Source organism: Panicum virgatum, chromosome 6K (genome assembly GCF_016808335.1).
Source record: "Panicum virgatum strain AP13 chromosome 6K, P.virgatum_v5, whole genome shotgun sequence".
NCBI classification, from domain to species: domain Eukaryota; kingdom Viridiplantae; phylum Streptophyta; class Magnoliopsida; order Poales; family Poaceae; genus Panicum; species Panicum virgatum.
The window spans coordinates 15,524,868-15,551,630 of record NC_053141.1 but is presented as its reverse complement, the minus strand read 5'-3'; the positions used below and the strand labels follow the sequence as shown (position 1 = coordinate 15,551,630).

Here is a 26,763-nt window from a genome sequence, read left to right as displayed (position 1 = left end):
AGGCATAAGCTAACTAATCCATAACCAAGTGCAAGAACTGAATCAAGGAGCAAACGCTAGCAAGTCTAAAGCCATTTCTTGCAAGTTTTCAACCAAATTTCAGAATTTGTATCGGAAGCGCATGAAAGACAAGCAAGATTAGTGCTTGTGCCAGGGGTTATCTCTTGACAATGCTAATCTTTTCGAATGTGCCAAGCCTCGATACCACAGAAGTGGACCGTCAGGAGCTTAAGACAACACTCTCAGTCATCCACAGCCATGTCCAAGTTCTCATGAAATAGCAGTCTCAGAACATTGATCAGTGGCGTCAAGGAGATCCACCTGGATCTTTTCCATTTACTTAGCACCTTTAGAACTAGTTATTTAGCATGAAATTCATATTAGAGACCAAAACCTGCGTGAACAACTTACAAAGGTTAGAGACCAAAACCTGCAGTTTGAAAGGTGGTGGACCCAAATGACACCATCAGACAAGTTAAGGGGCCTCCGATGCATTTACCTCTTAATTAATTCTCATGCTGCTTTCAGATTCGAGCAAGTTTAAAAAAGATCACCGGAGCAATTATGTTCCTCGTTGAGTTTCGGATTTTTTTACTTATAGATCAAATTTTTCATCCGTTTATAATTACCCTAAAAATTACTGTGTGGCCACAAATATTGGTACACGTGGTGTGTGGTTGTTGACGCTGCTTAAAGATGAATATTTTATATCATTTTATATTGATTTTCACTGATTTAATGCGTCAACTATGCCTTTACTAACAATTTATCACCGATTATTATGAATTTTGCAATATTGTCTTGGAGAAACTCTATTTCTATTTATTACAGATTTTAGGGCAATTTTTCGCAATTTTCATCATGATCCACCTCGAGTATGAAAGACCTTCAAGATGGCGTTTTCATGAAGATGATGATTGAAGAGAGGCGTGGGTGACTCAAGGTGCCGCTGTGCCACTCATGGCTTTCCAAGATCAGAAGCTTCATGAAGATTCCAAGAGCTACCAGGATATAGAAGATTATCCAAGGAAAATACTTCCAATCAAGTCAAGACTAGAAGATTTCGTGCAATCTTGGAGAATATCGAATATTCCAGAACACCAAGAGTCCGAGAACCCCTGCACGAATATTTCTTCGGCATCAAGCAACGTCCCTGCGGAAGACGGAAACTAGAGTCCAAGTTTAGGAAGGGGGTCGGCCGACCTACCCCCCTGGCTCAGCCGACCCCACCTCCCCCAACGTCGGTTCGCGATTCCTTTTCCGCCATGTCTTCCCCAGACTATAAATAGCTACCCTAGGCCTCGGGTCGACGCATCCAATTCATTATCAAGGCGTAAAGACGACGAGAAGGAGGGACAACAACTAGAAGAGAGTAGAGGGTCGAGATTCTAGTCCATGATTAGAGGTTTTCTAGTTCCCGGGAGTAATTAGAGACCCTACGCGGCCTTCTAATTACTTTGCTCTAGAGGTCTAATTGTATCATCAAGGGAAGGTATGATCATGGTTGTAATCTTGATACAATTAATCAATGAAGCATTGTTCTTGTCTAATTATCAAGTTCTTGCTCTAATTATGCTTGTTCTAGCTGTAATTAACTTTATGTCTAGATGCATGCTTATTAGATCATGTCATTAAGGGTGTTATTTATCTTGTGTTCTTGATCTATGATCTTTGATCTAGTTTACTAATAGTATAGTTAAGTTGCTTGTTCTTGTAATCATGGTGATTAGATGATCTAGTTGCTCTAATTATGTTATTAGACCATAATAGATAGATGGGTGCGCGTTGTTCATCTATGTGCCTGTTGAAAGCTTTTCGTCGATTACCGGGTTGCCAGTGACAGTGGAGCCAGGGAAAGGTTAAGCCGATATAGGAGATTAGATTGATTGATCTAGATCTAAGTTATACTTTGATGAATATGCTTGAACATGCTAGTTACCTTGAGCTACTAGTTATCTTGCTACTTTAATCTAGTTGTAATTCCCAGTTATCGCATATGCTTTGGATCCGATTAGATCTTGATTAGAAGCTAGTTAATACCCTTTAATTGATTCTCTAATTACATTCTAATTGTCTATCTTATATATTAGTTAGTCTTTATTTCTTATTAGATTTAGGCTAAGATAGGATTAAGGATTTGTTTAGACTTAGATTAGAAACCCGCTTTACACCCTTAAAGTTTACCATAAACTTAAGTTAATTAACTCTCTTTAGTTAGTACCTTGGATTGACAAAACCCATGATACTCATCCTGGGGAAAAGCTACACACGATACTGTCGCTTGCAGTATAAGGTTTGCCGTGCTTAAGTGCCGTCAACAGGCTTTTCTGGCGCCGTTGCCGGGGAATTAATTTTTGAGTTTTTGATTAACTTAATGTTTATGCCCTTGTATATAATTTTAGTTTTCTCTTTTTAGCTTTTTAATTTTAGCTTTTTAATTTTATCTTTTTCTTTTTAATTTCAGTCGAAATTAGCTAGTATTCTTTTTAATTTTTGTTTTTAGTTTAATTCTTAATTTTTATGCTGTTTTTATTTTTTGTTTTAATTGTTTTTGTGTGATTAATTAGTTAATGCATAATAGCATATGTATAATATTTAGAGCATTAGTAGTAGCTCTGGACCTTCTCTCTGCACTAATATTAGCAGGAATGGATGGTCTGTTATCCAATAAACCGTCTAACTATATGGATGATCCAAAGAAACTATTTAGGAAAACCCGACACTCTGCCAAATTTTCTCAGAAACAAGACGAAACTCTGCCGGAAATGGGTGAAGAGAAGAAGCTCATGGAGTTGTGTGTGCCAACCTCAGCTGAGTTGAAGATCAGAGACCTCACTCAACCTCAGAAGACCTTCGAGATCAGGAGCTCAGTGATCAACATGGTGCAGAATTAGCCTTTCAGTGGGAAGGAAGATCCGAATCAACACTTGAAGACGTTTCTGCAGATCTGCTACACGTTCAACATAGAAGGAGTCACTGACAACCAGATCCGAGCAAGGTTATTTCCATTTTCTCTGATCGGGAAAGCTCACCAGTGGCTGTCTACACTTCCAGAGGATACAGTGAACAATTGGCAGCAGTTACTTACAGCGTTCATCGCCAAGTACTTTTCACCTGGGAAGACTCAAGCTTTGCGGAACAAGATTTCAACATTTGCGCAGTACCCCATGGAGACATTTGCTAAAGCCTATGAGAGATTCAACGATTATGTGTTAGCCTGTCCTCACCACAACTTTCAGAAATGGGACTTAGTGCAGAAATTCTATGGTGGACTCAACGCAGTGTGTAGAGCTCAGATTGACGCATCATCCGGAGGATCAATTCTCAGTCTCACTCCTACTGAGGTAGAGAGTTTGTTCAAGAAGATTGCTGAGAATGGAGCATGGGGAGCAGACAGGGCACCTAGCACGAGTCAGACTCCATCCACTGCTGTAGCGAAGAGTGTGCTAGAGGTGGATAAGATGGAGATCCTTGGTGGAAAGATAGACTCACTCATGAGGAGGTTCGAGAAGATGGAGAGTGGCAGAGCAGAGGAAGTGAAAGCTACTGAAGCCAGAATGACTTGTGAAGAGTGTGGAGACTACGGCCATTCGAGGGAGAATTGCCCAGAGGAAGCTAAGGCTTTTGACTATGCCAGAAAGGAAGGTTGGATTCCCCCGTCCAAGTATAGACAGAATCGTCCATCACAGTTCACTGCCGGATCAGCTATTCAGAATGCCATTCCTCTGAGGATTCAACTGAAAGACTTCATGGAAGAGCACCAAGATCAACAAAGACACTCACTCCAAGTTCAAGGCTATGGACATGGTGCTAGAGAATATCGACGGCAAGATCACTACTGTGGGAAGCTCGAATCAACAGCTCATGGGGATGATGAAGATTTTAGAGAATCAGCTCTCTCAGTTAGCAGAACATCTCCCTAACAGAAATGATGGAAAGTTGCCAGGTCAACCACAGTCCAAGGAGTCACTGAAGGCTATCTCTACCAGGTCAGGAAAAGAGACTAAGGACCCAGTGATGCCTACAAGATCTGCCAGTCAAGTGGAAGAGGAAAGTCAGAGTGAAGACGAACCTTCAGTGATGTTTGATGACACTAGGATTCTACCAGAGAAGAGCAGGGTTTGTTCTAGCAAGACAGATGAGCAGTTCAACAGATTCGTTGAGATGATCAAGCATCTGAACATCACTCTGTCGCTATTGGATGCACTTCAAGTTCCCACTTATGCTAAGTACTTCAAGGATTTGTTAGCTAACAAGAAGGAAGTGACATCCGACAATGTGAAGATGAATACTGAGTGTAGTGCAGCTATCATGGACATACCCCTGGAGAAGAAGGCAGATCCGGGATGTCCCAGCATTCCATGCTCTATTGGTGAACTTAGCATTGACAAGGCTCTGTGCGATCTTGGAGCAAGTGTTAGTGTGATGCCGAAGTCAATGTTCGATAAGCTGCGACTGCCGAAACCAGAACCAACTTCCATGTGTCTAGAGTTAGCTGATCGCTCAGTCAGATATCTAGAAGGAGTAGCTGAAGATGTGCCGGTGCAAATTGGAACTAATCTTGTACCAGTGGACTTCGTTATTCTGGAGATGGGAGCAAGCTCAAGATCACCATTGATGCTAGGAAGACCTTTCCTCAGGACAGCTCAAGCTAACATCAATGTCGGGAAGGGAGAAATCAAATTCAACATCAATGGAGAATCTACTTTGTTCAAATTTCGTCCAAGATTTGAAGTGTGTAGATCAGTTGAAGAAGACGAAGCTTGAAGAAGGAAGATCGTCAGCGATGTCTACACAAGGCATTGGACGGAGCAGATTAAAGTCGGGCTGAAGGACTTATCCCAAGCACTTATGGGAGGCAACCCAGATATCTTTACAGTTTTTAAAGTTATTAGTTTAATAGTTTAAATAGTTTAAGTTTAGAACTTCACTGTTTTGGAACACTGGTTATTTAATAAAGTTAGAGACATTGTTAATTAGATAATGAGTTTAAGTTTATAGATAACTACTCTCACTTGTGTAGTATATCTAAAAATTTAAAAAAGTTACGCAACCTTTGCCGGTTTTTGAATTCGAATCGATTTTAAGCGTTTGTTTAAAATAAAGGGACAGACAATTTTCTTAGATTTATCCTTATTGTGTGATTTTCAAAATCATCTATCTCTCTATTTTTATCCAAAAACTAGGCGATTACCTAAAGCCACGCTAAAGAAACAAAGTGAGTTAGTTCAATTCAATTCATGAATTGAGTGGCTTAACTTTATTCTGAAATTAAATCGGTTGATTAACCGAACATTTGTTTTATAATTAAAATAAAACTTGGGATCAACTAAAATATAATTTCCAATAAAATTTAAAATCTAGTTGATTGATTATAACTAATTGTGTGCTCTAAGGTCATTGACCACATATATAAGTTAAGCATATATGCATTATAAGGATTATTATTAGTGAAGATTATTAAAGATAAGACAAGATTAAGGAAATAAATCAAGATAATTAAATTAAACAACATAGGATTCTTTCCTTGTCATGAACCACCAGCCAACAAACATAGGTATAGGCCATCATTAAAAGTTCATAGGGTAGGTACACTACAAGAAATGTGACCTTCTATGACGAATATCTCATGACACTCGATCAAAATGTCACTAGGTCATTCCCTTTTATGACATTTTATATAGGGTGGTACAATTTAGCGACGAAAACTAGGTGTTCGTCACTAAGACAAGATGAAAATTGTCATAAACTAGTTTTACTTCATGTTGTGACGAATGCATTTTTGTCACTTGAGTCCAACTACAAACGTCATAATTTTATGACAATGCTAAATTGTCACTAGTTTAGGTGTTCGTCACTAATGTCTTCGTTAGGCAACGACGGTGACCTACGTGCAAACTTATTAGGTCCCACACCCATTGTTCATGTAAAAATAAGTGAAAGGAAAAAATAGAAATTGTGATTTTAAGATGGAAATGGTACGATATGAGCCATGGCTAAATATAATATTTTACCTATAGTATATTGAACTCATTGAACATAATAGCTCATCCTAACGCCCTCAAAAAGAAAAATAACAGCCCACCTTAACCTGGAGCTATTTGGCGGTCCATGTAAATAAAAAAGCAAAACAGGAAAGAAGAGATTGGTGCCACGGATCGAACCAGAGACCTCCAGATTCCAAACTCTCACCATTTCCACTGAGCTAGAGAATGTTTCCTAATTTTATTCGTAAACAAAGCATATTTCTACAATTATTAGTTACTCTCACCAGCACAAAATCACCGCTCCTGGGAACTGGGCGCAGACGAGATCCAATCGGGGGCGCCCGGGCTCCCTCGACGGCCGCACGGCTCCGCCCGTCGCCCGCACGCCCGCTGCCGCCCTGCGCGCCGCTCCCTCCCGCCGCCCGCCGCCCTGCCGCCCCTTAGCGCAGCGCGCAGCGCGCCTGTGCCTTGTGTGGCCGGCGGCTCCACCCGCCGCCCTGCGGCTTGCGGCCTGCGGGCGCATCTGTTCGCTTGGTCCAGCCTGCGCCGTGCTGTGGCCACCCGTCACATCCCGCTATCAGTCACCCACTGCATCTCTCCGCCCATCGCTACTGATTGGTACTACTACTCTTTCTCTTTGCTCCAATTGCAATCAGCAGACTAGGGAATTAGAAATTACTAGTGCATTGCGCGCCCCCTGCGCGCATTCTGTTGTCTGAGATTTTATTTGGGAATCTTAAGTGGATACAATATATGTACACAGGGAGCTGCTCTACTACATAGCAGATGTATGTACATGGATGGTAGGAATACATAAATAAGGCTAGTTATTGGAACATAATTTTTGCTTTACTATGCTATTATTCCCTGGTTTTGGTTCCCAACCTTTGAATGGTAATAAATTGATTATTTAAATGCTGGTGAATAGCATTCAAATGTTGAGGGTATTTGTTCCTCTATTTTTTGCTCAATCTTTTCCCTGCTATTGTTCACGGGGAGACAAATAATCATCACAGAAAGTAGTACGCATTACAATGAATTCACCCATGGTCAGCTTTTCATTTCTAATCATACACTGAAAGACGAATATCCTACACAAATGGTGAGCATAGAGGATAAGGTCCTCAAATGTACATATTGTATTTCCATTTTGCTGAACTCCATGCACAGTCCCTGTTCATAAACCAAAATCTTGCAAATGGAAAAGGTAGAATATTGATGCATAAATGAAAAGCATACATAAATTTGGCAGATTTTCTTTATTAAATTAAGTCTGCAACAAAATTTATGCCTTAACTGAAGCAAATTAAATACTTGATCCACATAACTGGAACCTTCAAGGAAAAACAGATTCGGTAAAGGTTTATGTTTTATTGGAATTGCCCAACTACAGATAACATATGCACATATTTCTAGCCAAGTGCAGAAGGCACATGGACTTCGAATTATTTACAACAATGCATTTTACTTGATGACAAGGAAATAGTATTGCATTTCACTTGATGGTACGGATGCATTATAGTGCACCATTTTATTTCATGGATTCATGTCGCATGTTAGCGCCTAGCACTTGCTATTTGATTTGTGTAGAGAGGAGAAGAATTCATGGTAATAACCAGATAAAATTGGACATGATACTTTAGACTGTATTTGTGGAATTCATATATTGCTTGGTCATTTCACAGAAGCTTACTAATTTATGTTGATTGCTGAAGCATGTTTGTGCTCATGGTAGTTTGTATCCATTCTTTATTTCTAGATGCATCCTCCCATCTTTCGCTAAGTTTTGCACTTGTTTCAGTGATCTTCAGATGGACAAAAATTGGATCAATAGTAGGCTTTTTAGCAAGGCACATCTAGATGGAGTCAGTGAGTTCATGAAGTTTGTCTCTGAGAAATTTCCCAATGACGAAGACATACTTTGTCCATGTCGTAGGTGTTTGAATCGGGTTCATAGAAATAAAGGAGTTGTGCAGGATCACTTGTACATCCATGGGATGACTAGCACATACGATCAGTGGATACATCATGGAGAAGCACTAGATGGCAGAATTATTGAAAATGCAGATCATCTTAATGAACATATTCCTTTCAACGAGGATGTTGGTATGAATGAGGATGAAGAAGACCTTGATGATAGGATTCCTGATATGGTAAAGGAGTTGTTCATAGCTGAGGAACAAGGTGCTGAGAATTCTATGTTTGCAGCCATATTAGAAGAGATGAAGGAGGAACTTTTCCCTGGTGCAGCTGTTACAAGATTTTCTTTTGTTGTGAAGTTACTCCACATCAAGTCATTCTATCGAATCAGCAATGCTGCGTTCACTGCAATACTAAAGTTGTTATCATTAGCATTCCCAGCTTGCTCTCTTCCCACATCTTATGATGAAGCAAAGAAACTTATTCGTGCATTGGGACTCGTATATGATACAATCCATGTGTGCCCGAATAATTGTGTTTTGTTCCGGAAGGGGTTGGCAAAACATGATAATTGCCCAGTATGTGGTGAATCAAGATGGAAAGATGCGGATGGAAGGAAACAGATTCCTCAGAAGGTATTGCGGCATTTCCCATTGGTTCCAAGGCTGAAGAGGATAGTTGCTTCCAAAAAAAACCGCTGAGGAGGCACAATGGCACAAGTTGAAGAGAAAACCAGTGGAGAATGAGCTTAGCCATCCAGCTGATGGTGAGGCATGGAAAGAATTTGATAGAAAATATGAGTGGTTTGCAAAAGATGCAAGGAACATCAGACTTGGTCTTGCTACGGATGGTTTTAATCCATTTGGCAAAATGAACTCCTCATATAGCATGTGGCCAGTTTTTGTTGTGCCTTACAACTTTCCCCCATGGATATGTATGGATGAATCCAACTTCATGATGTCCCTACTCATCCCTGGTCCGGAATGCCCAGGAAAGGACTTTGATGTCTTTTTGGAGCCACTCGTCGAAGAGTTGCTCACCCTTTGGGCAGGTTTGGAAACTAAAGATGCATTTAGTGGAAAGGAGTTTAAACTACATGCCGCAGTTATATGGTGCATTCATGATTATCCAGCTTTGAGCACATTGTCTGGTAGAGTCACAAAAGGATATTATGCTTGTGTGCGTTGTGACAAAAATCCTTGCTCCAGAAGAATTAGGAATAAAATCTGCTATATTGGACATCGTCGTTTTCTTCCAAGGGACCATCCATGGAGGACAAAGAAATATTTTGATGGTCAAACTGAAAAACGTGACAAGCCAGAGGAATTTAGTATAGATGAGATGATGCAGCAATTGGAGAGGGTGAAGGATGTTAGGCCAGGAAAGCATCCTGGAAGCAAAAAGAGAAAGCGGGAAGCAGAAGATCAATGTTGGAAGCGAAGTCGAGGTTATGGGATCTGCCATATTGGGAAAATTTGAAGCTGCGACACAATCTTGATATAATGCACATCGAGAAAAACATTTGTGACTACATTATTGGCACTTTTCTGGGCATTGTTGGGAAGTCAAAGGACACTATTAATGCCAGGCTTGATTTGGAAGACATGGGCATAAGACAAAATCTACACTTGTGTCGTCATGGAGATTCATACTGTTTACCACACACCCCTTACACAATAAGTAAAACACAAAAGCTTGCTTTTTGTGAATTTTTAAGAAGTGTGAAATTCCCAGATGGATATGCTTCTAATTTAGCAACACATGTTAGTGTTGATGCATGCAACCTCCAAGGACTCAAAACTCATGATTGCCATATCTTACTACAAAGGATTTTGCCTGCTGCTCTACGAGGGCTCATGCCTAAGGAAATATATGAAGCAATTGCTGAATTAGGTAACTTCTTTCAGCAATTATGTGCTAAAACTCTGAAGGTAGATGTTTTGCATAGAATGAAAGAAGAAATACCAATCATTCTGTGCAAGCTTGAGAAAATATTTCATCCTTCTTTCTTTCTAACATTACATCATACAATATTTGATTAGTTATTCACTGAACAAATCTCTAATTTCTGTTATTTAATATTCTTTACCTGCTCCTTTGGCTTTACCATGAGCCACATCACCTGTTATTTAATATTCGTTATATGAATGATGTAGAGATTTAAATTTTTATTGATTATGAACATTCCTGTTGGAGCTATGCATTGCTAAACTAGCACTTCTAATACCAAATTTTTAATGATGATTTCCATGTCAGTTTACTATGATCAAATTTGATGTATAGCTTTCGCTTGAAACTTATATCTAATATTTTGTTATCCTTTCATTGCTAGGATGACATGAACGCTATTATGGCAGCTCCAGTTGAAGATGAACAGCAACCCAATACTGCAATTGAAGCAGTTTCTCAAGTTCTACCATCAAGTAAATTCCTTCAAAATGTAGGCCTTCAGCCAGCCTTGAAGAAAAGATCTAGCCGAGCTGAAACTTTGCGTGTGCAAGAGCTTGAAGCGCAACTTGAGAAGGAGAAACAAGACAAAGAGGAACTTCGACAAAAGCTTGATGGTCAGCAACAAGAGATAGACAACCTAAAGAAACAGTCAGAAGAAGCAAGACAGAAGCATCTAGAAGATGTTGGAGATCTCAAGAAGCAATTAGAAGAAAACAATGCTCTCCTTCGTGGTTTGATCAGCTTCAATCAGAGTCAGTGATAGGTGAATACTTATCCCTAACGTGGTTTATGCTTTCATGGGACTATGGTATTTTGGGAATATTATAGCTAACTTTGGATCTAGGAGTTGATGTGTCCAGATGTGAACACTAGGTCCTTTTTGGCTTGAAGTGACATACTGCTCTGCTGTTTTGTGAACCTGTTGGCTGCCAAATGTGCAAAATGTGAAGATCCTATTATGTGTGTGGATCTAGATGGTGGTTGTCATATTTTGTGAGATGGTTCTGTTGGTGGAATATATGGATTATTGCTATGTCAATGAACTATTGAACTGTGATAATATTATGTGAATGAAGTATGGTTATGTTATTCTATACTACAAATACCATTTTGTGAGCTGGATGTGGATGTGTTGGGTTACAAATGAGAATAAATTAGCATTATACGATTCATGTTTGGACGGCCACAATAGTTGGGCAGCACTATAGTGGGCTGGTCTCATGTTGGCCCAACTGCGGGCCTTGATATGAGCTGGGCCAACATGGATTGGGTCCAGCTACAAATGGACTTCGCATGGGCTGGGTCAAGCATAGTTGGGCCTCAACATGATCTGAGTTACCTAAATATGTCTGGGTTAGGCTGCAAGTGGGCCTAAACATGGGCTGAGCCAGGCTACTAGTGGGTCTAAACATGGGCTGGGCCAGGCTGTAAATGGGTCTAAACATGGGCTGGACCAGGCTGCAAGTGGGCCTAAAAATAATGTGGGCCAGATAAATTATGATGAAATAAAAACGTCACAAGGTAGAGCCACGTCAGAACCGCATCACCCAGCTTGATCCTATGTGGCGAAATCACATTCTACAGCTTATGACAATTTTCTCTCCAACAATAACGATTCTAAGGCGTCATAAAAATCTGTGACGATAAATGTATCATCATAAAATCTATGACAATTTTAATATATTTCGTCACTGATTGTCATTAGTGACGCACATTCAATGACGAACTTTTTTTGTCACAAAGTCGTCATAGATTAGATACAATGACAAATATTTAGTCTTCTGTGACACAATCTAATCGTCATGGAAGGCCAAATTTCTTGTAGTGGTATCATGGAGGAGCATCCAAGGAGACAAACATTAAAGGCGTGATTGATGATTCTGTCCAAAGTTGCATGCATGTCGATCAACCTGCAGAGGAGACAAGCAATAATCGTCAGGAATCCAATGGGAATCGAAATGGAGAAAGCTGGAGACTAGAGGCACCCGAGGCCCCCCCAGCTCGGCCGACCCCAGGTCCCCCTTCACCAGATCGACCTCCCCCTGCACCTGCATCTTCGCCTATAAATTGCACGCCTTCGTTGCTCTTCACCACATCCAGAACACACACCAGAAGCCTCATATCTCGGAGTAGAAGCAAGAAGCATAGTTTGGAGAGAAATCCTTGTGAGAGAATTCTTGAGAGAAAAGCCATGAAGGGAGTCAAGAAGATGTTCAAGGCTCTTAAGGGTTCTTCATCAAGGAGTAGCCCTCACCAACAAGATGATGAGTCATCTAGACTTTCATCAAGGAGACACTTCGTCTCCGAGATGGGAAGTTCCGACTCGGGAAGGTTCCGGCGAGATCAAGGCTTGAGAGGTTGTTCCTCTCGTTTTTTTCCGTTGATGTGGAGGAGGTGGCGGAGCCAGTGAGAAGACCCCGGACACGTTCTCAAGCTCAAGAGCCACAGCCCATGAATGTCGATGAAGAAGAAGCATGGACATACACTTCGGAGGGATTTTCTCTTCGGTCTGCCGCTGAAGCGCAAAGGTATCTAAACTGCAAAGAAAGAGTTAGGCCCAACCTTGATTTGGACTTCGATTTTATGAGAGCTCTAGATTTTGAAGCCAGCATTGAGAGAGCTTTCCTTAATCTTGGTTGGAGTACCTTCATCCATATCAGTGGTAGTTTTCAGTTTGATTTGGCACTAGAAATTATGGTCACCATGGACATAGTTCAGTCATCTGATGGGATAAATAATTTGAGGTTTAGAGTAAAAGAAACCTGGACTGAACTATCCTTTGGGACAATTGGATCTTTATTAGGTTTTCATGCAAATGCACCTGAAACAATTGAAGTTGATTCACCTACCTTAGAAGCTTTTTGGTTATTAATTGCCACTAGAACATCTAAGGAAAGGACAAAGATAGTCAACCCCATCATTCGTATCATCCATAGATTCATGACTGTCAGGGTGTTAGAGAGATTGGATGATACCAAGGTGCAATTTTCAGAATTAAAGTGGTTATATATTGCTCTTTGCCAACCAACTTGGACTGATCCTAGTAGTGCAATGATTAAACATTGGATAGTCCAACGCAACAGAACAACTGGACTGTTGGGATTCGGCCATTACCTCACTATTCTTGCTGCATCAGTTATGCCGAGTTTGGTTTTTGATCCTGATTACACTGTTAAACCCCCTAGCATGGATGAAGTCTCCCTAAGGAAAGGAAAATATATAACGGGAAATTCATCTAGTGGGTTCTTTGTGTCAAAAACCAATTTCAAGATTCCCAGTCCAAGTCTCGCTCTCTTTTCTCAGAACAGAACTGATTGGCTAGAGAAATTCATGTTTGAGGAGGGTCAATCTTCCCAATCTCAGCCTAGCCACCTGCTATGAGTGGGCAGTTTAGACCATCAGGACCAGTGTTCAATGCAAGACCTGTTAGTTCTGCTGATCCTACTTCCACTCCAGTGTTTCAGCCATCTACCAGTATCCCTCAGAGTGCAGGATTTGTTCCCAGAAGAGCCAGACTTCATACTCCAGAATTCATTGCAACTCAGGGAGCACCACAACGGTATATGTATGGTGTTGAAGCACTGACTGCTCAAAACTATCAACTGATTGATCACATGAGAGGAGACATAAATCAGTATGAGCAGAACACTCAGAGCATTGAAGAGCAATTATATCAGTGGCATTTATGGAATCAGAGCAACCAGCAGTGAAGATCTTGGTTTGAGTTTTCTTTTCTTTTTCTTTTTTTTCGACATTTATTTTTATAAATTCTTTTTCCTTTATCATTTATGTAAAATTATCTAGTAAGTTTTTAGTTTAATTTAGATTTATGGCTTATTTATGCTGTTTTAAGTTTTTCTTATTTTCTATCTTTTGTATAATTAAGTGTGATTTCCTTTAAGTAAGTTAGTCATGATCATGTATCACTCCTTACCAAGATGAAATAAAAACTTTGTTTTTCTTATGATTAGTTATCATTTAAATAAGCTTGTTTATTCTCTCATTAATGCAATTAATTGAAATATGATTAGCATTTATATGATGGATAAGATATTTCATAAAGACACATATGTTATTAATGTTAAGATCTCAATTTTTGTCATAATAGATCTCCTTTTTCTAAATATATATATATATTATTTATCTATTTCTTGTGATTATTTTATATAGGCCCTACCTATTAGAGCTTAGGAATTTAAACCATAGTTTGATCAAATTTAAATTCTTGGTTGAGTTGGATTAGGATTTGAATCTAAGGTTTGAGATTTCAAAGCTGGTCATTTATTTTTAAGTATCTTATCTTTTGCTAGCCTTTCTATTCATACATTGTAAATCTCTACACTGGAGAAATTACAAACTTCGCTGGATATCTACCATAAAACCAAAAATATCAAATCTTTTACCTTCATTTGACCACAACCTATCATTTTTCTGGAGTACTTCTTATGAAGAATTTTTAAACTCTATCCTCTATGATAGTCGTTGTTTAAATACTCGAGGATGAGTATTATTCAAGAGTGGGGGTAGAGAGTAACATGTTTTAAATTTATTTTTGAGGTAATTTTTTAGGAGGTAAATTAAATAAAAAAATGATGAAAATAGGGCCAGGTGGCGCCCAAAAAGGAAAAAAATATTATAAAAAATAAAGGGAGAAAATAATGGCCAAGCGGCTGAAATAAAAAAATAATATATTAGTAGAATTAGGAAAAAGGCGAAAGGAGAAGAAAAAAATGACCAAGTGGTCGACAGTAGAATTAGGTTTATGCCCCTCAAAAATCTTCTATGTTTATTTGTCTATATCTAGACTTATCATTTATATACTCCAGAAAAATATTCCAACCATATGCAATCCGATAACAAGGACTTCGTTTGTGCCTTGGGATCATTAGAAATATTTGCATATGTCCACCTTTCTATATATAGGCTTTCCAATCCTTCATCAATTTTATTTCCATGACCTTTTTGAGAAATCTCAGTAATTCCAGCAGATTCTTTTCTTAGTTTGACAATATATTGAGTTTTAAATTTTGATTAGGATTCATACCAAGCTCCAGATAAAGCTTACACTCATGTTTATATAGACTAGGATCTTTCCACACATATATTGAGAGACTGGAAAGATGAGAGTATATTCTGGGCATTATATGAATTAATCCTTGAATCTTTATTTTCTTTCTATAAAATTTTGAGGAGATTTATTTTTGATGAATTTTGATTTCAACTTATATATTGTGGGATATGCTTACATGAATATCTGTCTTTCATATGAATTGTTTAATCCAAATATTAAGTTAACTAAGTTTTTGTTTGACTTACTCGATGACGAGCAAGGTTTAAGAGTGGGGGTGTTGTTGACACTGCTTAAAGATGAATATTTTATATCATTTTATATTGATTTTCACTAATTTAATGCGTCAACTATGCCTTTACTAACAATTTATCACCGATTATTATGAATTTTGCAATATTGTCTTGGAGAAACTCTATTTCTATTTATTACAGATTTTAGGGCAATTTTTCGCAATTTTCATCATGATCCACCTCGAGTATGAAAGACCTTCAAGATGGCGTTTTCATGAAGATGATGATTGAAGAGAGGCGTGGGTGACTCAAGGTGCCGCTGTGCCACTCATGGCTTTCCAAGATCAGAAGCTTCATGAAGATTCCAAGAGCTACCAGGATATAGAAGATTATCCAAGGAAAATACTTCCAATCAAGTCAAGACTAGAAGATTTTGTGCAATCTCGGAGAATATCGAATATTCCAGAACCCCAAGAGTCCGAGAACCCCTGCACGAATATTTCTTCGGCATCAAGCAACGTCCCTGCAGAAGATGGAAACTAGAGTCCAAGTTTAGGAAGGGGGTCGGCCGACCTACCCCTCTGGCTCGGCCGACCCCACCTCCCCCGACGTCGGTTCGCGATTCCTTTTCCGCCACGTCTTCCCCAGACTATAAATAGCTACCCTAGGCCTCGGGTCGACGCATCCAATTCATTATCAAGGCGTGAAGACGATGAGAAGGAGGGACAACAACTAGAAGAGATTAGAGGGTCGAGATTCTAGTCCAGGATTAGAGGTTTTCTAGTTCCCGGGAGTAATTAGAGACCCTACGCAGCTTTCTAATTACTTTGCTCTAGAGGTCTAATTGTATCATCAAGGGAAGGTATGATCATGGTTGTAATCTTGATACAATTAATCAATGAAGCATTGTTCTTGTCTAATTATCAAGTTCTTGCTCTAGTTATGCTTGTTCTAGCTGTAATTAACTTTATGTCTAGATGCATGCTTATTAGATCATGTCATTAAGGGTGTTATTTATCTTGTGTTCTTGATCTATGATCTTTGATCTAGTTTACTAATAGTATAGTTAAGTTGCTAGTTCTTGTAATCATGGTGATTAGATGATCTAGTTGCTCTAATTATGTTATTAGACCATAATAGATAGATGGGTGCGCGTTGTTCATCTATGTGCCTGTTGAAAGCTTTTCGTCGATTACCGGGTTGCCAGTGACAGTGGAGCCGGGGAAAGGTTAAGCCGATATAGGAGATTAGATTGATTGATCTAGATCTATGTTATACTTTGATGAATATGCTTGAACATGCTTGTTACCTTGAGCTACTAGTTATCTTGCTACTTTAATCTAGTTGTAATTCCCAATTATCGCATATGCTTTGGATCAGATTAGATCTTGATTAGAAGCTAGTTAATACCCTTTAATTGGTTCTCTAATTATGTTCTAACTGTCTATCTTATATATTAGTTAGTCTTTATTTCTTATTAGATTTAGGCTAAGATAGGATTTAGGATTAGTTTAGACTTAGATTAGAAACCCCCTTTACACCCTTAAAGTTTACCATAAACTTAAGTTAATTAACTCTCTTTAGTTAGTACCTTGGATTGACAAAACCCATAATACTCATCCTGGGGAAAAGCTACACACGATATTGTCGCTTGCAGTATAAGGTTTGCCGTGCTTAAGTGCCGTCAACAGTGGTGTCACCCCACTTCTCTTTGTTGGTGCACTAGGTGGCTTGTTTTTCTATGCTACATGATTAGGAACCAATCTATATGATTTCATGAGGAATTCAAATAAATTTTTGAATAAATTTTGTCCAAAAAATAAATGAGAAAAACAATAATTTTTGAGTTTTTTAATATCGAAAACCGCAGAGACTCAAGTCTCGCGCCACACACTGAAACTGTGCCTCACCATACTCCGACACCGTGCCCAGGGCATCACGAACGCAAAATGAAGGAAACAGGCTGGAACAATAATACCAGTAAGTGGTGTTGGGATCCTCGCTATGATAGCTAGACATCGCAATTCTCGAGCCGAAGCTCACCGCTGGGCGCCGGGCGCAGGCCAAGCCAAACTAGCACGGTCTATTCTTCAGCGTTTTGATCTTTCTTACCCTCGTGATGATTAGGGAGTTGCTATACATCTTCTGAAAGATGGTTAAAGAATGTAACTATAAGCCCAATAAATATCAAAAACATGATGAAACTTCAACAAGTATAGAAAATATATTACGGAGAGTCTAGCGCCCGGACGTCCGATATTGTTCCACACCATCGGACGCTCGCGCCCCTGGACCGGTCCCTGGTTGCACATTTACGTTTCGCGCCTGGCCCCCCTCCTTTACTGCACCTGCACGATCGCGTCTATGCCCCCCCCCCACATTGACAAAGCATGGCATGCTCACTGAAGCAAATACGGCTGATGCAGATAGAGAGAAAGAGATACGAGGCTACAACATTCAAACGCAATCGTCGAGCCACTCCCTTCCGCTTGCGCGATGCTTCCCTCCTCTGATCATATTTGTCTTTTCGGCAGCGCTAGCGTCCGGATGTTCAGGTGGATGCCGGCGATCGGATGCATCCCTCGTTGTCCGATCAAACCGCCCTCAGTCGTTCTATCGAACCATCCTTGAGCCATGCGTTGAAACATCGTAAATAAACTGCCGAAACATTAACGAAATACAGATGAAATATCACAAATTGTACTACTGCAACATCGGCATGTGTGAATTAGCTGAATTGAATAAAAAATTCGGGTCCGCGAACGGTGAAGAAATTTAAAAAATCAGACAAAATATCAGAATTGAACTGTTGAAACATCAACGAAGTACTGTTGAAACAATAAAATTGTACTATTGCAACATCAATATTTTGGGGGGGAAATCAGGACTGACGCGCCGAGTGATGCATGAAACATGAGAAAAGAACTACCCAAACATCAACGAATAACAGATGAAACATCATAATATAACTGATGAAACATCATGACATAACTGATGAAACATTGCAAATACACTATTGCAATATCGGTGGATATAAAAATTTAACTGAATTGAATGAAAATTTCGGGTCCGTGAATCTGGTGAAAAAAATTAAAAAAATTAGACAAAACATTGAAAAAATGCTGTTGAAATATCGTGACCTAACTGTTAAAACAATCTAAAAGAACTATTGTACGACCAGCGTCGTGGATTTCAACATCTTGACAGATCTACACGGCGGCGAGGTTACTCCAGGTGGAGGAGATATGTTGGAGCTTGTCCTGCTCCTCCTTGTAGGAGTCACAGAAGGCCTTGGGGTCCCTGTCGAAGCACGCCCGCTCCTTGATGATCTTGACCCTGAGCTCGGCGTCCCTGACAGTGCCGACCTGCGCTTGCATCCCGAAGCGGTCGATCAGCTACGGGCGGAGCTCCCCATCCTCGGGGTTCCCAGAGCTGACAAGGATGAAGCACGCGGGCTTCAGCTCGGCGCGAAGCTGGCAGGGTCGGGCCGGCGGCAAGTTCGGGCAGCAGCGCGATGAGGAGCGGCTATGGGGAACGGGAGGGAGGAGGGGCTAGGGTTCAGATGGGATTCAGTGGTTGTAGTTGTTTGTACGAATCTTAAACAGTGGAAGTTACATAGCCTTCGTTTATTCCGAAAGATGGATAGTAATTGCGCGACGATTCTCTATTATAGCCGCAACCACTCTGGGCCAGCAATTCGGGAGTTGGGCTTGCAAACACGTCTTGAGGGCCCAAGACTTGAGATAGAGTCAGCCGGCCCTTTCTTGCTTGATGTCCATGTCCTAGCTTCCAAGTTTGTGAATTCTCTCGAAGAACCTTTCCCCTTCTCTGCTACAGTAGAGAGAGGTGAACAGGGAGCGGAATCCAAATCCGACGTCGATTTCGCCGGCTCCTTGCCTCCGCTGGCGTATCCGAATGTCGTCGAGGAGAGGACTCGGCGAATCGATGACCGGTGTAGTTGTATAGTTAGGGTACTACTAGTTCCTATGGATATAGCTTGTGGTTGACGGCGCTCTTAGGGTGCCGGTGGGCTCTTTTGCTCCTCCTCTGCCTCTCCGGAGGTGCCGGGGCAGAGTTGAGACTCCATGGCGCGGGGGTGTGTGTTGACGGCACTTAAGCACGGCAAACCTTATACCGCAAGCGACAGTATCGTGTGTAACTTTTCCCCAGGATGAGTATCATGGGTTTTGTCAATCCAGGAAACAAACTAATTGAGAACTAATTAACAAGTGTTTTTGTAAACTAAAGGTATAAAGACAAGGCTCTAATCTACTTCTAAACTAGCTCTAAACTATATCTAATCTATGTCTAATATTATACTAATACTATAAGATAAACAATTAGAACAGAACTAGAACACTAATTAAGGGGTATTAACTAGAGTCTAATCAAGCTCTAATTGGATCCAAGACATGCATGATATGGGGCTCAACAATTAGATAAAAGCAACGAGATAACTAGTAGCTCAAAGCAAATAAGCATGTTCAAGCATATTCATCGTAGCATAACTAAATCATGATCATATAATCTAATCCCCTATATCGGCTTAACCTTTCCCCGTCTCCACTGTCAATGGTAACCAGGTAATCGACGAAAAGCTTTCAACAGGCGCGTAAACAGACAACGCGCATCTCCCTACCTATTATGGTCTAATAACATAATTAGAGCAAACTAGAACCTCTAATCACCATGATTACAAGAACTAGCAACTTTAACTATACTACTAGTAAACTAGATCAAAGATCAAGAACGCTAGATGAATAACACCCTTAATGATATGATCTAATTAACAAGCATCTAGACATAAAGTTAATTACATCTAGAACATGCATAATTAGAACAAGAACATTATAATTAGACAAGAACAATACTTCATTAATAAACTGTATCATACTTACAACCACGGCCGTAGCGCTAGACGATACAATTAGACCTCTGGAGCTAGGTAATTAGAGCACCATGCAAGGCCTCTAATTACCTCTAGGAATTAGAAGAACTCTAATCCTAAACAAGAAACTCGACCCTCAGCTCTCATCTAGTTGTTGTCCCTCTACATCGTGTCATCTTGATAATGATACAGATGAATTGGATAGTCTTTGGGGCCTCATGGGGGCTTGCATTTATACTCCGGAGGTGCCTTGGGGCGCCCTCCCCCTTCCTTGGAGTTGGAGTTGGAGTAGGACTCTTGTTTATCCCGAAATCAGACTTTTCTGTTTTCTGCACCTTTCGTATTTCGACAATAACTCTGTCATCCGGACCTCAAATAAGGCAAAATCGAACTCTAAATTGTAGATATCGAAAAGATCTACAACTTTGGTATTCAAACTTTCTCCATTTGAAGTCGTTTAGGTCTCCGAATTAGGCCCGCAAGGTGCTGCTGTCCTGGAATCCGAGAATATCTCGAGAATTAATTTGGACTTGGATGGATCTCGTGATAAACCTTCCTTATCTTCAATTCCTTCGTTCTTAAGTCATCCATATCTCCTTAGAATCTTCTGGAAGAGGTGTGGTAGAAAGGGAAACACGAGACAACGCCGGAGGGGAGCCGGTCGGCCGACTTGGAGGGGTCGGGTCGGCCGACCCGGGTCTTCTCTCTGCCTGATCCTTTCCATCTTTCATGGGGTCCTTGCTCGATCTTCAAGAAATCTTCGTGTGAGGGTTTTCGGACTTGAAAGGTTCTGGAATCTTCGGTATTCTCCGAGAGTTGACAAAGTCTTCTAGCTTTGACTTGAATTGAAGCGCTTCTCTTGAATATTCTTCGATATTCTAGTGGCTCTTGATATCTCCATGGAGTTACTGATCTGGAAAGCCTTGACTAACACAGAGGAAGGCGTGAGCCAACCAAGCCTCTCTTGATCACTATCTCCATTGAAACACCGTCTTGAAGGTCTTTTCTTACTTGAGGTAGATTATGGTGAATTTCATGAAAAATAGGCCTAAAACCTGTAATAAATAAAAATAGAAATTCTACAAGACAATATTGCAAAATCCACAATAATCAGTGATAATTGTTAGTAAAAGATATAGTTGACGCATAAAATCAGTGAAAAACTATATAAAATGATATGAAATATTCGTTCATAAGCAGCGTCAACAGTGTGTTGTTCTGGTGGCCGGCGAGGCGGCTTCCTCCGCTGTTTTTGACGCTATGCTGGCTGGGCCTGATCCACTTTCTCCGTGCTTCTTCCTGTGGCATCGGCGGCCTTCTAGCCGGGCCTCCACCGGTGGCTTCGTCAACGAGGGTGCGCCGGCGGGGGACGTGGGGTCGTGGCTTTGGTGTCCTGCTGGCGAGCGGCAGCAACACGGTCTCTTTTGCCTACTCCTTTTCCTCTCTGGCAATGGCGGCGACGGTTTCGACGCTTGTGGCTTTGGTGCGGCGGACATCCCCAACATCCTCGGCGATGGAGTTGTGAGTTCCCTTTTCCTTCTTTGCTATGTGAGGACAATAAATGGTACCTCCGGTGTCCGTTGTTCCTTCCGGGCTGCCGACGACATCAGTAGCAGCAGATTGTACCAGCCTATTGAGGTATCGAGTTGGTCTTTGGTTCCCACCTGTTTTGGTGGTTTTCTTCCCCTTTGGATTGTCCCGTCATCTGGTGAGCCAGGGCTGCTGCTGGTCCTTATGGCGTTAGATCCCTTGTCTCCCGACAATGTGATGGCCGGCGGCCATCTTCAGCATGCATGAGACCGATACCGATCGACGCATTATTATCACAGGTCAAGTGTATCTGGGAGCAGCAGGACTGTGATGGAGCGCAGTTGGATGCTTTTATCACATGCACACGGATGCCCGGTCATCCCTTGGTCGCTTTCGCGGGTTGAAAATGGTCTTAACCGTAGTCTCGGCCGGCTTTAAACGTGCACTACGACTAATACTGTGTGCTACCTGATTTAGGGGGTGTTTGGGAGAGCTCCACTCCCAATTTTTCAGCTCCACTCCCACTTTTCTACAAAGGAGCAGCTCCACTTTGAAGTTGAGGTGGACTAGAAAGATGTTTGGCTTGTTAGACGGCTCCGGCTCCTGTTTTTGTTAGTAATTTTATGAATGACCGCTTTTACCCCTCAGCTATTGGACTGCAGGCCCATTCTCTAGAACAGCTGCGCCATGTTGGGCTGCATTATGTTTTACACTACCCAGAAGAAAGCTTAATTATCTTGTGTACTGAAGAATGACCATTGAATAACCTTCTCATCTATATTTTGATGACAAGTATTGTCTTCTCTTGGAATCGAACTGCACACGATTACGCCAAGGAAGATTGGGGCACCGGCAGTGCTTGGGGCGGCGGCCTGTCTTGGGGCACCGGCAGTGCTTGGGGTGGCGGCCTGTCTTGGGGCACCGGAAGGCAGGGGGCGGCGGCCGTTGGAGCGGCGGAGGCACTCCAGGGGGCTGTGCCCATGCTTGGGGAGGCGGCTCTCTCAGGCCATGGGGGCGACGACGGTGGGACACAGGCGAAGGGGCCCAACGGCGCTGGGGGTGCCCACGCGAGGCTGGGCGACGGCGCTGGGGACACGCGCGCGTGGCGGGTCGACGCATCCAAAGGCGGCCGTGGGTCCAGCGCGTGGCCGGGGGACGCCGCCGGGGGCGCCCGCGCGAGGCCGGCCGACGCCGCGGCGAGCAACCAGGGCGCGGTGAGTCGTCGTCTCTGAGGGCGGTTGGGGGTGCCAGCACCGGCCCTCCCTTCCATCCTCATCCGCTCAGCTTGTCGTCTCCGAGGACGGTCGGGGGTGTGGCGAGTCTTCGTCTCCGGCGCCGGCCCTCCCTTCCATCCTCACCCGCTCAGATCCGCTTGGGGAAGGGGGCGACGGCGGCAAGGGGGCGGAAGCAAGCTTGGGAAGGGGGCGGCGCACCGATAGGCCAAGGGGGCGGCGGAGGCAAGCTTGGGGAAGGCCGCAGTGGAGAGGCACCGGGATGGGGTACGGCGGCGGCGGCAGTGGAGAGGCACGGGGATGGGGTACGGCGGCGGAGGAGGAGAGGCTCGCGATGTTATTTCGTTTCTGCTGCGAACCGGTACGGAGGAGTGTGTAATGGGTGGCAAGGGGGTAAATAATTCTCAACTCCTTGTTTAGTTAGGAAAACTTAAAACTGGAGCATCCTTTATTTTTTTTTGGAGCTGGAGTTGTCGGAGCCAGATGTGTTTGGCCAGTGGAGTTGAAAAACTAGGAGTGGAGCTCTCCCAAACACCCCCTCCTAAATACTATCTTGTCTGCTGTTAGAATTCGAATCCTGGAGTTTCTGCCTCTCCGTCCAACAGGGGGGCTAGCTGTCGGTGTTGATCTGACTGACTGTATAGCCTGAGACCTAGCTCGACAAGAGGATCGGATCCGTTCAGTTATTATAAATTAGGAATTCCTATAAATTACCATTGTCCTGCTGCGCTCTTTGGCACGTTATACTCAAGGAAGAGAATATCGATCTCCCACCTAACCATTATTATGTACGTACTATAATACTCCAATTTTGGATACCTGCGGATTCTAAAAAACTGTTGCTGCTTACCAAATGTGAAGAACAACTTGGATACCGGATATACTACCAGAATTAGATCTCAACTATAGTCTAAACACATCTCTCCTTGTACGCTGTGCGCAGTGGGGCGCATCATCTCTCCATAAGAAACTCCAAGAGCCTGTGCATTTCGCCCTTTGCATTGTCTTGCCGCACAACCACATAAGAAACTTGCATAGGCTCTCGTGCGTTAATCCTTTCTTTTTCGAGATTCGTATAACTTTAGGTCATTGGTGCCCACACGTCTGTCTCGTACAACTCTTTTGTGCCGTCAAGCACCATTCATGCGAAAATCAATAATAAAATCCCGTCAAATTAGGTAGGAAAAGATTTTCTTTAGAGAAGAGAATTTTTGGTAGCCATCTTTCGTGCCCGCATGCCGGATAAGTATAAATTGTAATAGTTTAACAATTATAAGAAATGTTTCCATAAGTAATCGAAATGAAATTAATTCTTGGTTAAAAATACTACACGACAGCTATGCAAATTGTTTCATTAGATATTTTAGCTAAAACACCATGGCATATTAAAAAAACTCGACTGTTGAGGGAACGACCTTCCTCTCTCTTTTTTTGTTTAAATTAAGGAGAGACCGAAACCCACCCCAAGGCCTAAACCAGCCTAGGACGCGCCACAAACAGCCTAGGACGTGTTGTGGACACATGTAACTCTACAAACTATGGTGGACCGCATTACGCTGGAAATTGCAAGCGAGGGTTTTTTAATGCTACTAGGGTTCAAACCCTGGCCGACGACTCCGATCCCTCAGCTGGAGAGTCTTTCGTATCGTTGTGCCAGCTGACACTAGACCATTATGTATATATTTACGTGATAGCTTCATCTATTTCTACAAAAAAATATATACTACTACACATTTTTAATAGAGAAAGTACAATATGGAAGTTTTTCTTATAGCAGTGAAGTCGGCGCAACGGAATCTAGGGCCACCTTGTTGTGGTGGATCTGAGGGAGTGGAGACCTATAACAGCTGAGGAGATGAGGGCAAGGAATGCAAATTTTATAGGTTAGCGATGGGGATGTTTTCGGCACACCAAGACATAACATAGTAGGACTGTAGGAGAGAGATAAATGGGTGGGTGGCCCGAGCTCCTCTATGACTATGTACATTGTAGAGTGCTAATTGGGCAAAACAACTACAAAACCATCATTGGGGTCATGCATTTAGTTTTCAATGGTTTAGGGTGCAAAAATCGATTTTGTATGTCATGAGGTAAAGTATATTAGGGTTATATAGCTTTTACTTTTCGTACGGGAATAGACGACAAATATTTAAGTCGACGAAGACTCCAAATAATTAGTCACTTTCTATGATTTTTTAGAGAAAAGCTAAAACTCATGCGGTTGTTTTGAAGGCGTCTGTCACGCGGTTCGTTTGCCGTCCGTTTTGGCTGATGGGGCTGCCAGCGCCGTCGGATCGAGTATGAAGCAGCCGCCCTTATCCTCTCTTTCATCGCCTCCCTCTCCGCCGCCTCTCTCACCCTCCGCGCTCCCTCCCCCTTCCCATTGGTCGCCGTCGCCTCCTCTCCCCCGTCGCCACCGCCGCTTCTCCCATCTCCGCACGACGGCGGCGTCCACGAGCGTGTAGAGCGCCGCCTCGACGCGGGCAGATCCAGCACGGCCTGGAGGTGGGGACCCGCTAGCGAGTCGAGGCCGTTGGAGCTCCACCCGCACCTGTGCACGTGGCGGTGGCCGGCCGCGGCGCTCCCTCCCCCTTCCCGTTGGCCGCCGCCGTCTCTTATCCCCCGTCGCCGCACGGATCTGCTCAGTCGTGTCCGTGCCAGAGGCTTCGGCGGGGGCGGCGAGGCCGGTGGTCCTCGGCTCCGGCTTCGGCGGGTGATGAGGCCGGCGGTCCTCGGCTCCGGCTTCGGCGGGTGATGAGGCCGACAGTCCTCGGAGGGCGCAGCGAGGCCGGCGAAGCATCCCCGAGCTGTACGAGGAGAGGAGCGCCATGCGGGAGTTCGGCCTCCGGGTGCTCCGCGCCGCCACGCGAGGGGTGGCTTCGGGTGCGTTTAAAGGGGCGACCTCCGGCTCCCCAGCATCGGCGCCGCCGACAGCACGCTGGTCGCCGTCGAGGTTCCGCCGTCCGGGTACCCCTCCTGTGCTCCTGGACTCAGAACGGTGGGGGTGACACTGTAATTACGGTGTAAATCACTGTAATTACAGTATAATGACACTGCAATTACAGTGTAAATCACTGTATTACAGTATAGTGACAGTGTAATTACAGTTTAATTACATTGTAATTACACCGTAATTACAGTGTTAATATACTGTAATTAGACGTATGTATTTTCAGATTAAGTATGCATTTGATGTCTAGCACCGCTAGATGCTAATATGATGTTTAAGAAATCGGGTGTTACATGCATGCGAAACAAACTCAGATGCACGTGTTTTTTTGGTATGTAACAACCGGTTGCTGAAAGCCTCAGAAACACACGAACGACACATAGGCAGACTCATTTTTTAATGACAATTTTAGTTTATTTGTGGCTAGCACTGGCTGAATGCTAAGAGTCCTGTTGAGTCCAATTGAATATCGAAAGCAGGGCGAGACTACCTCTCGGATCTGAAAGCCAAAGACGCGGTATTACCAACCGCCAACAGGGAGGAGCTCAAGCCACGTGAATTTGGATTTTCGGAGTCACTGCCCACCACTGGCCTTTAGCTGCTACGCCTGCCACCGACCACCGCCCTGTTCGGCTGGACGCAAAGCCGCGGCTGATACTGTAGCAGCTGTTTTTTGTGAGAGGGGCTACACTGTAGCGGCTGATTACTGTAGTGGTTGGTACTGTAGCAACTATATATGGTATAGCCTCGATTGCGCGAGGAAGCGCGTACGATACTATTACTGGGCCCAAGTGCAACCGAATAGGGCGCACATTATTGGGCCAAAATCGCCCAAGTGCAGCCGAATAGGGCGCACATTATTGGGCCGCGTGAGTTTTATACCAATGCCGTTTGGGCCTATAAATTGAGAAGTACTCGTCCTCTGCAACTGCAAGTACAACGTGTCACAGTGAAAGTATAAACGCTCAGCGCCTGGCCGTTAGTGCAGTGCAGTACGGTGCAGGC

At 42.8% G+C, this 26,763-nt stretch overlaps 2 protein-coding genes and 1 non-coding gene across 3 annotated transcripts; 2 read left to right on the top strand and 1 right to left on the bottom strand.

The window, feature by feature from the left end:
- Positions 1-2,765: 2,765 nt before the first annotated feature.
- LOC120713296 lies at positions 2,766-4,767 on the top strand. The gene is made up of 3 exons (XM_039999285.1): positions 2,766-2,882; positions 2,946-3,664; positions 3,759-4,767. Exons 1-3 carry the CDS (start codon positions 2,766-2,768, stop codon positions 4,765-4,767), a joined length of 1,845 nt encoding a protein of 614 aa, XP_039855219.1.
- LOC120639359 lies at positions 3,128-3,235 on the bottom strand. Its single transcript, XR_005661364.1, has one exon. It is a non-coding gene; the product is annotated as a small nucleolar RNA R71 (small nucleolar RNA).
- Positions 4,768-21,306: 16,539 nt separating the features above from the next.
- On the top strand, positions 21,307-22,808 carry LOC120713295 (uncharacterized PE-PGRS family protein PE_PGRS54-like). The gene is made up of 2 exons (XM_039999284.1): positions 21,307-21,684; positions 22,413-22,808. The coding sequence occupies exons 1-2, from the start codon at positions 21,307-21,309 to the stop codon at positions 22,806-22,808; spliced, it is 774 nt and encodes a 257-aa protein (XP_039855218.1).
- Positions 22,809-26,763: the final 3,955 nt, after the last annotated feature.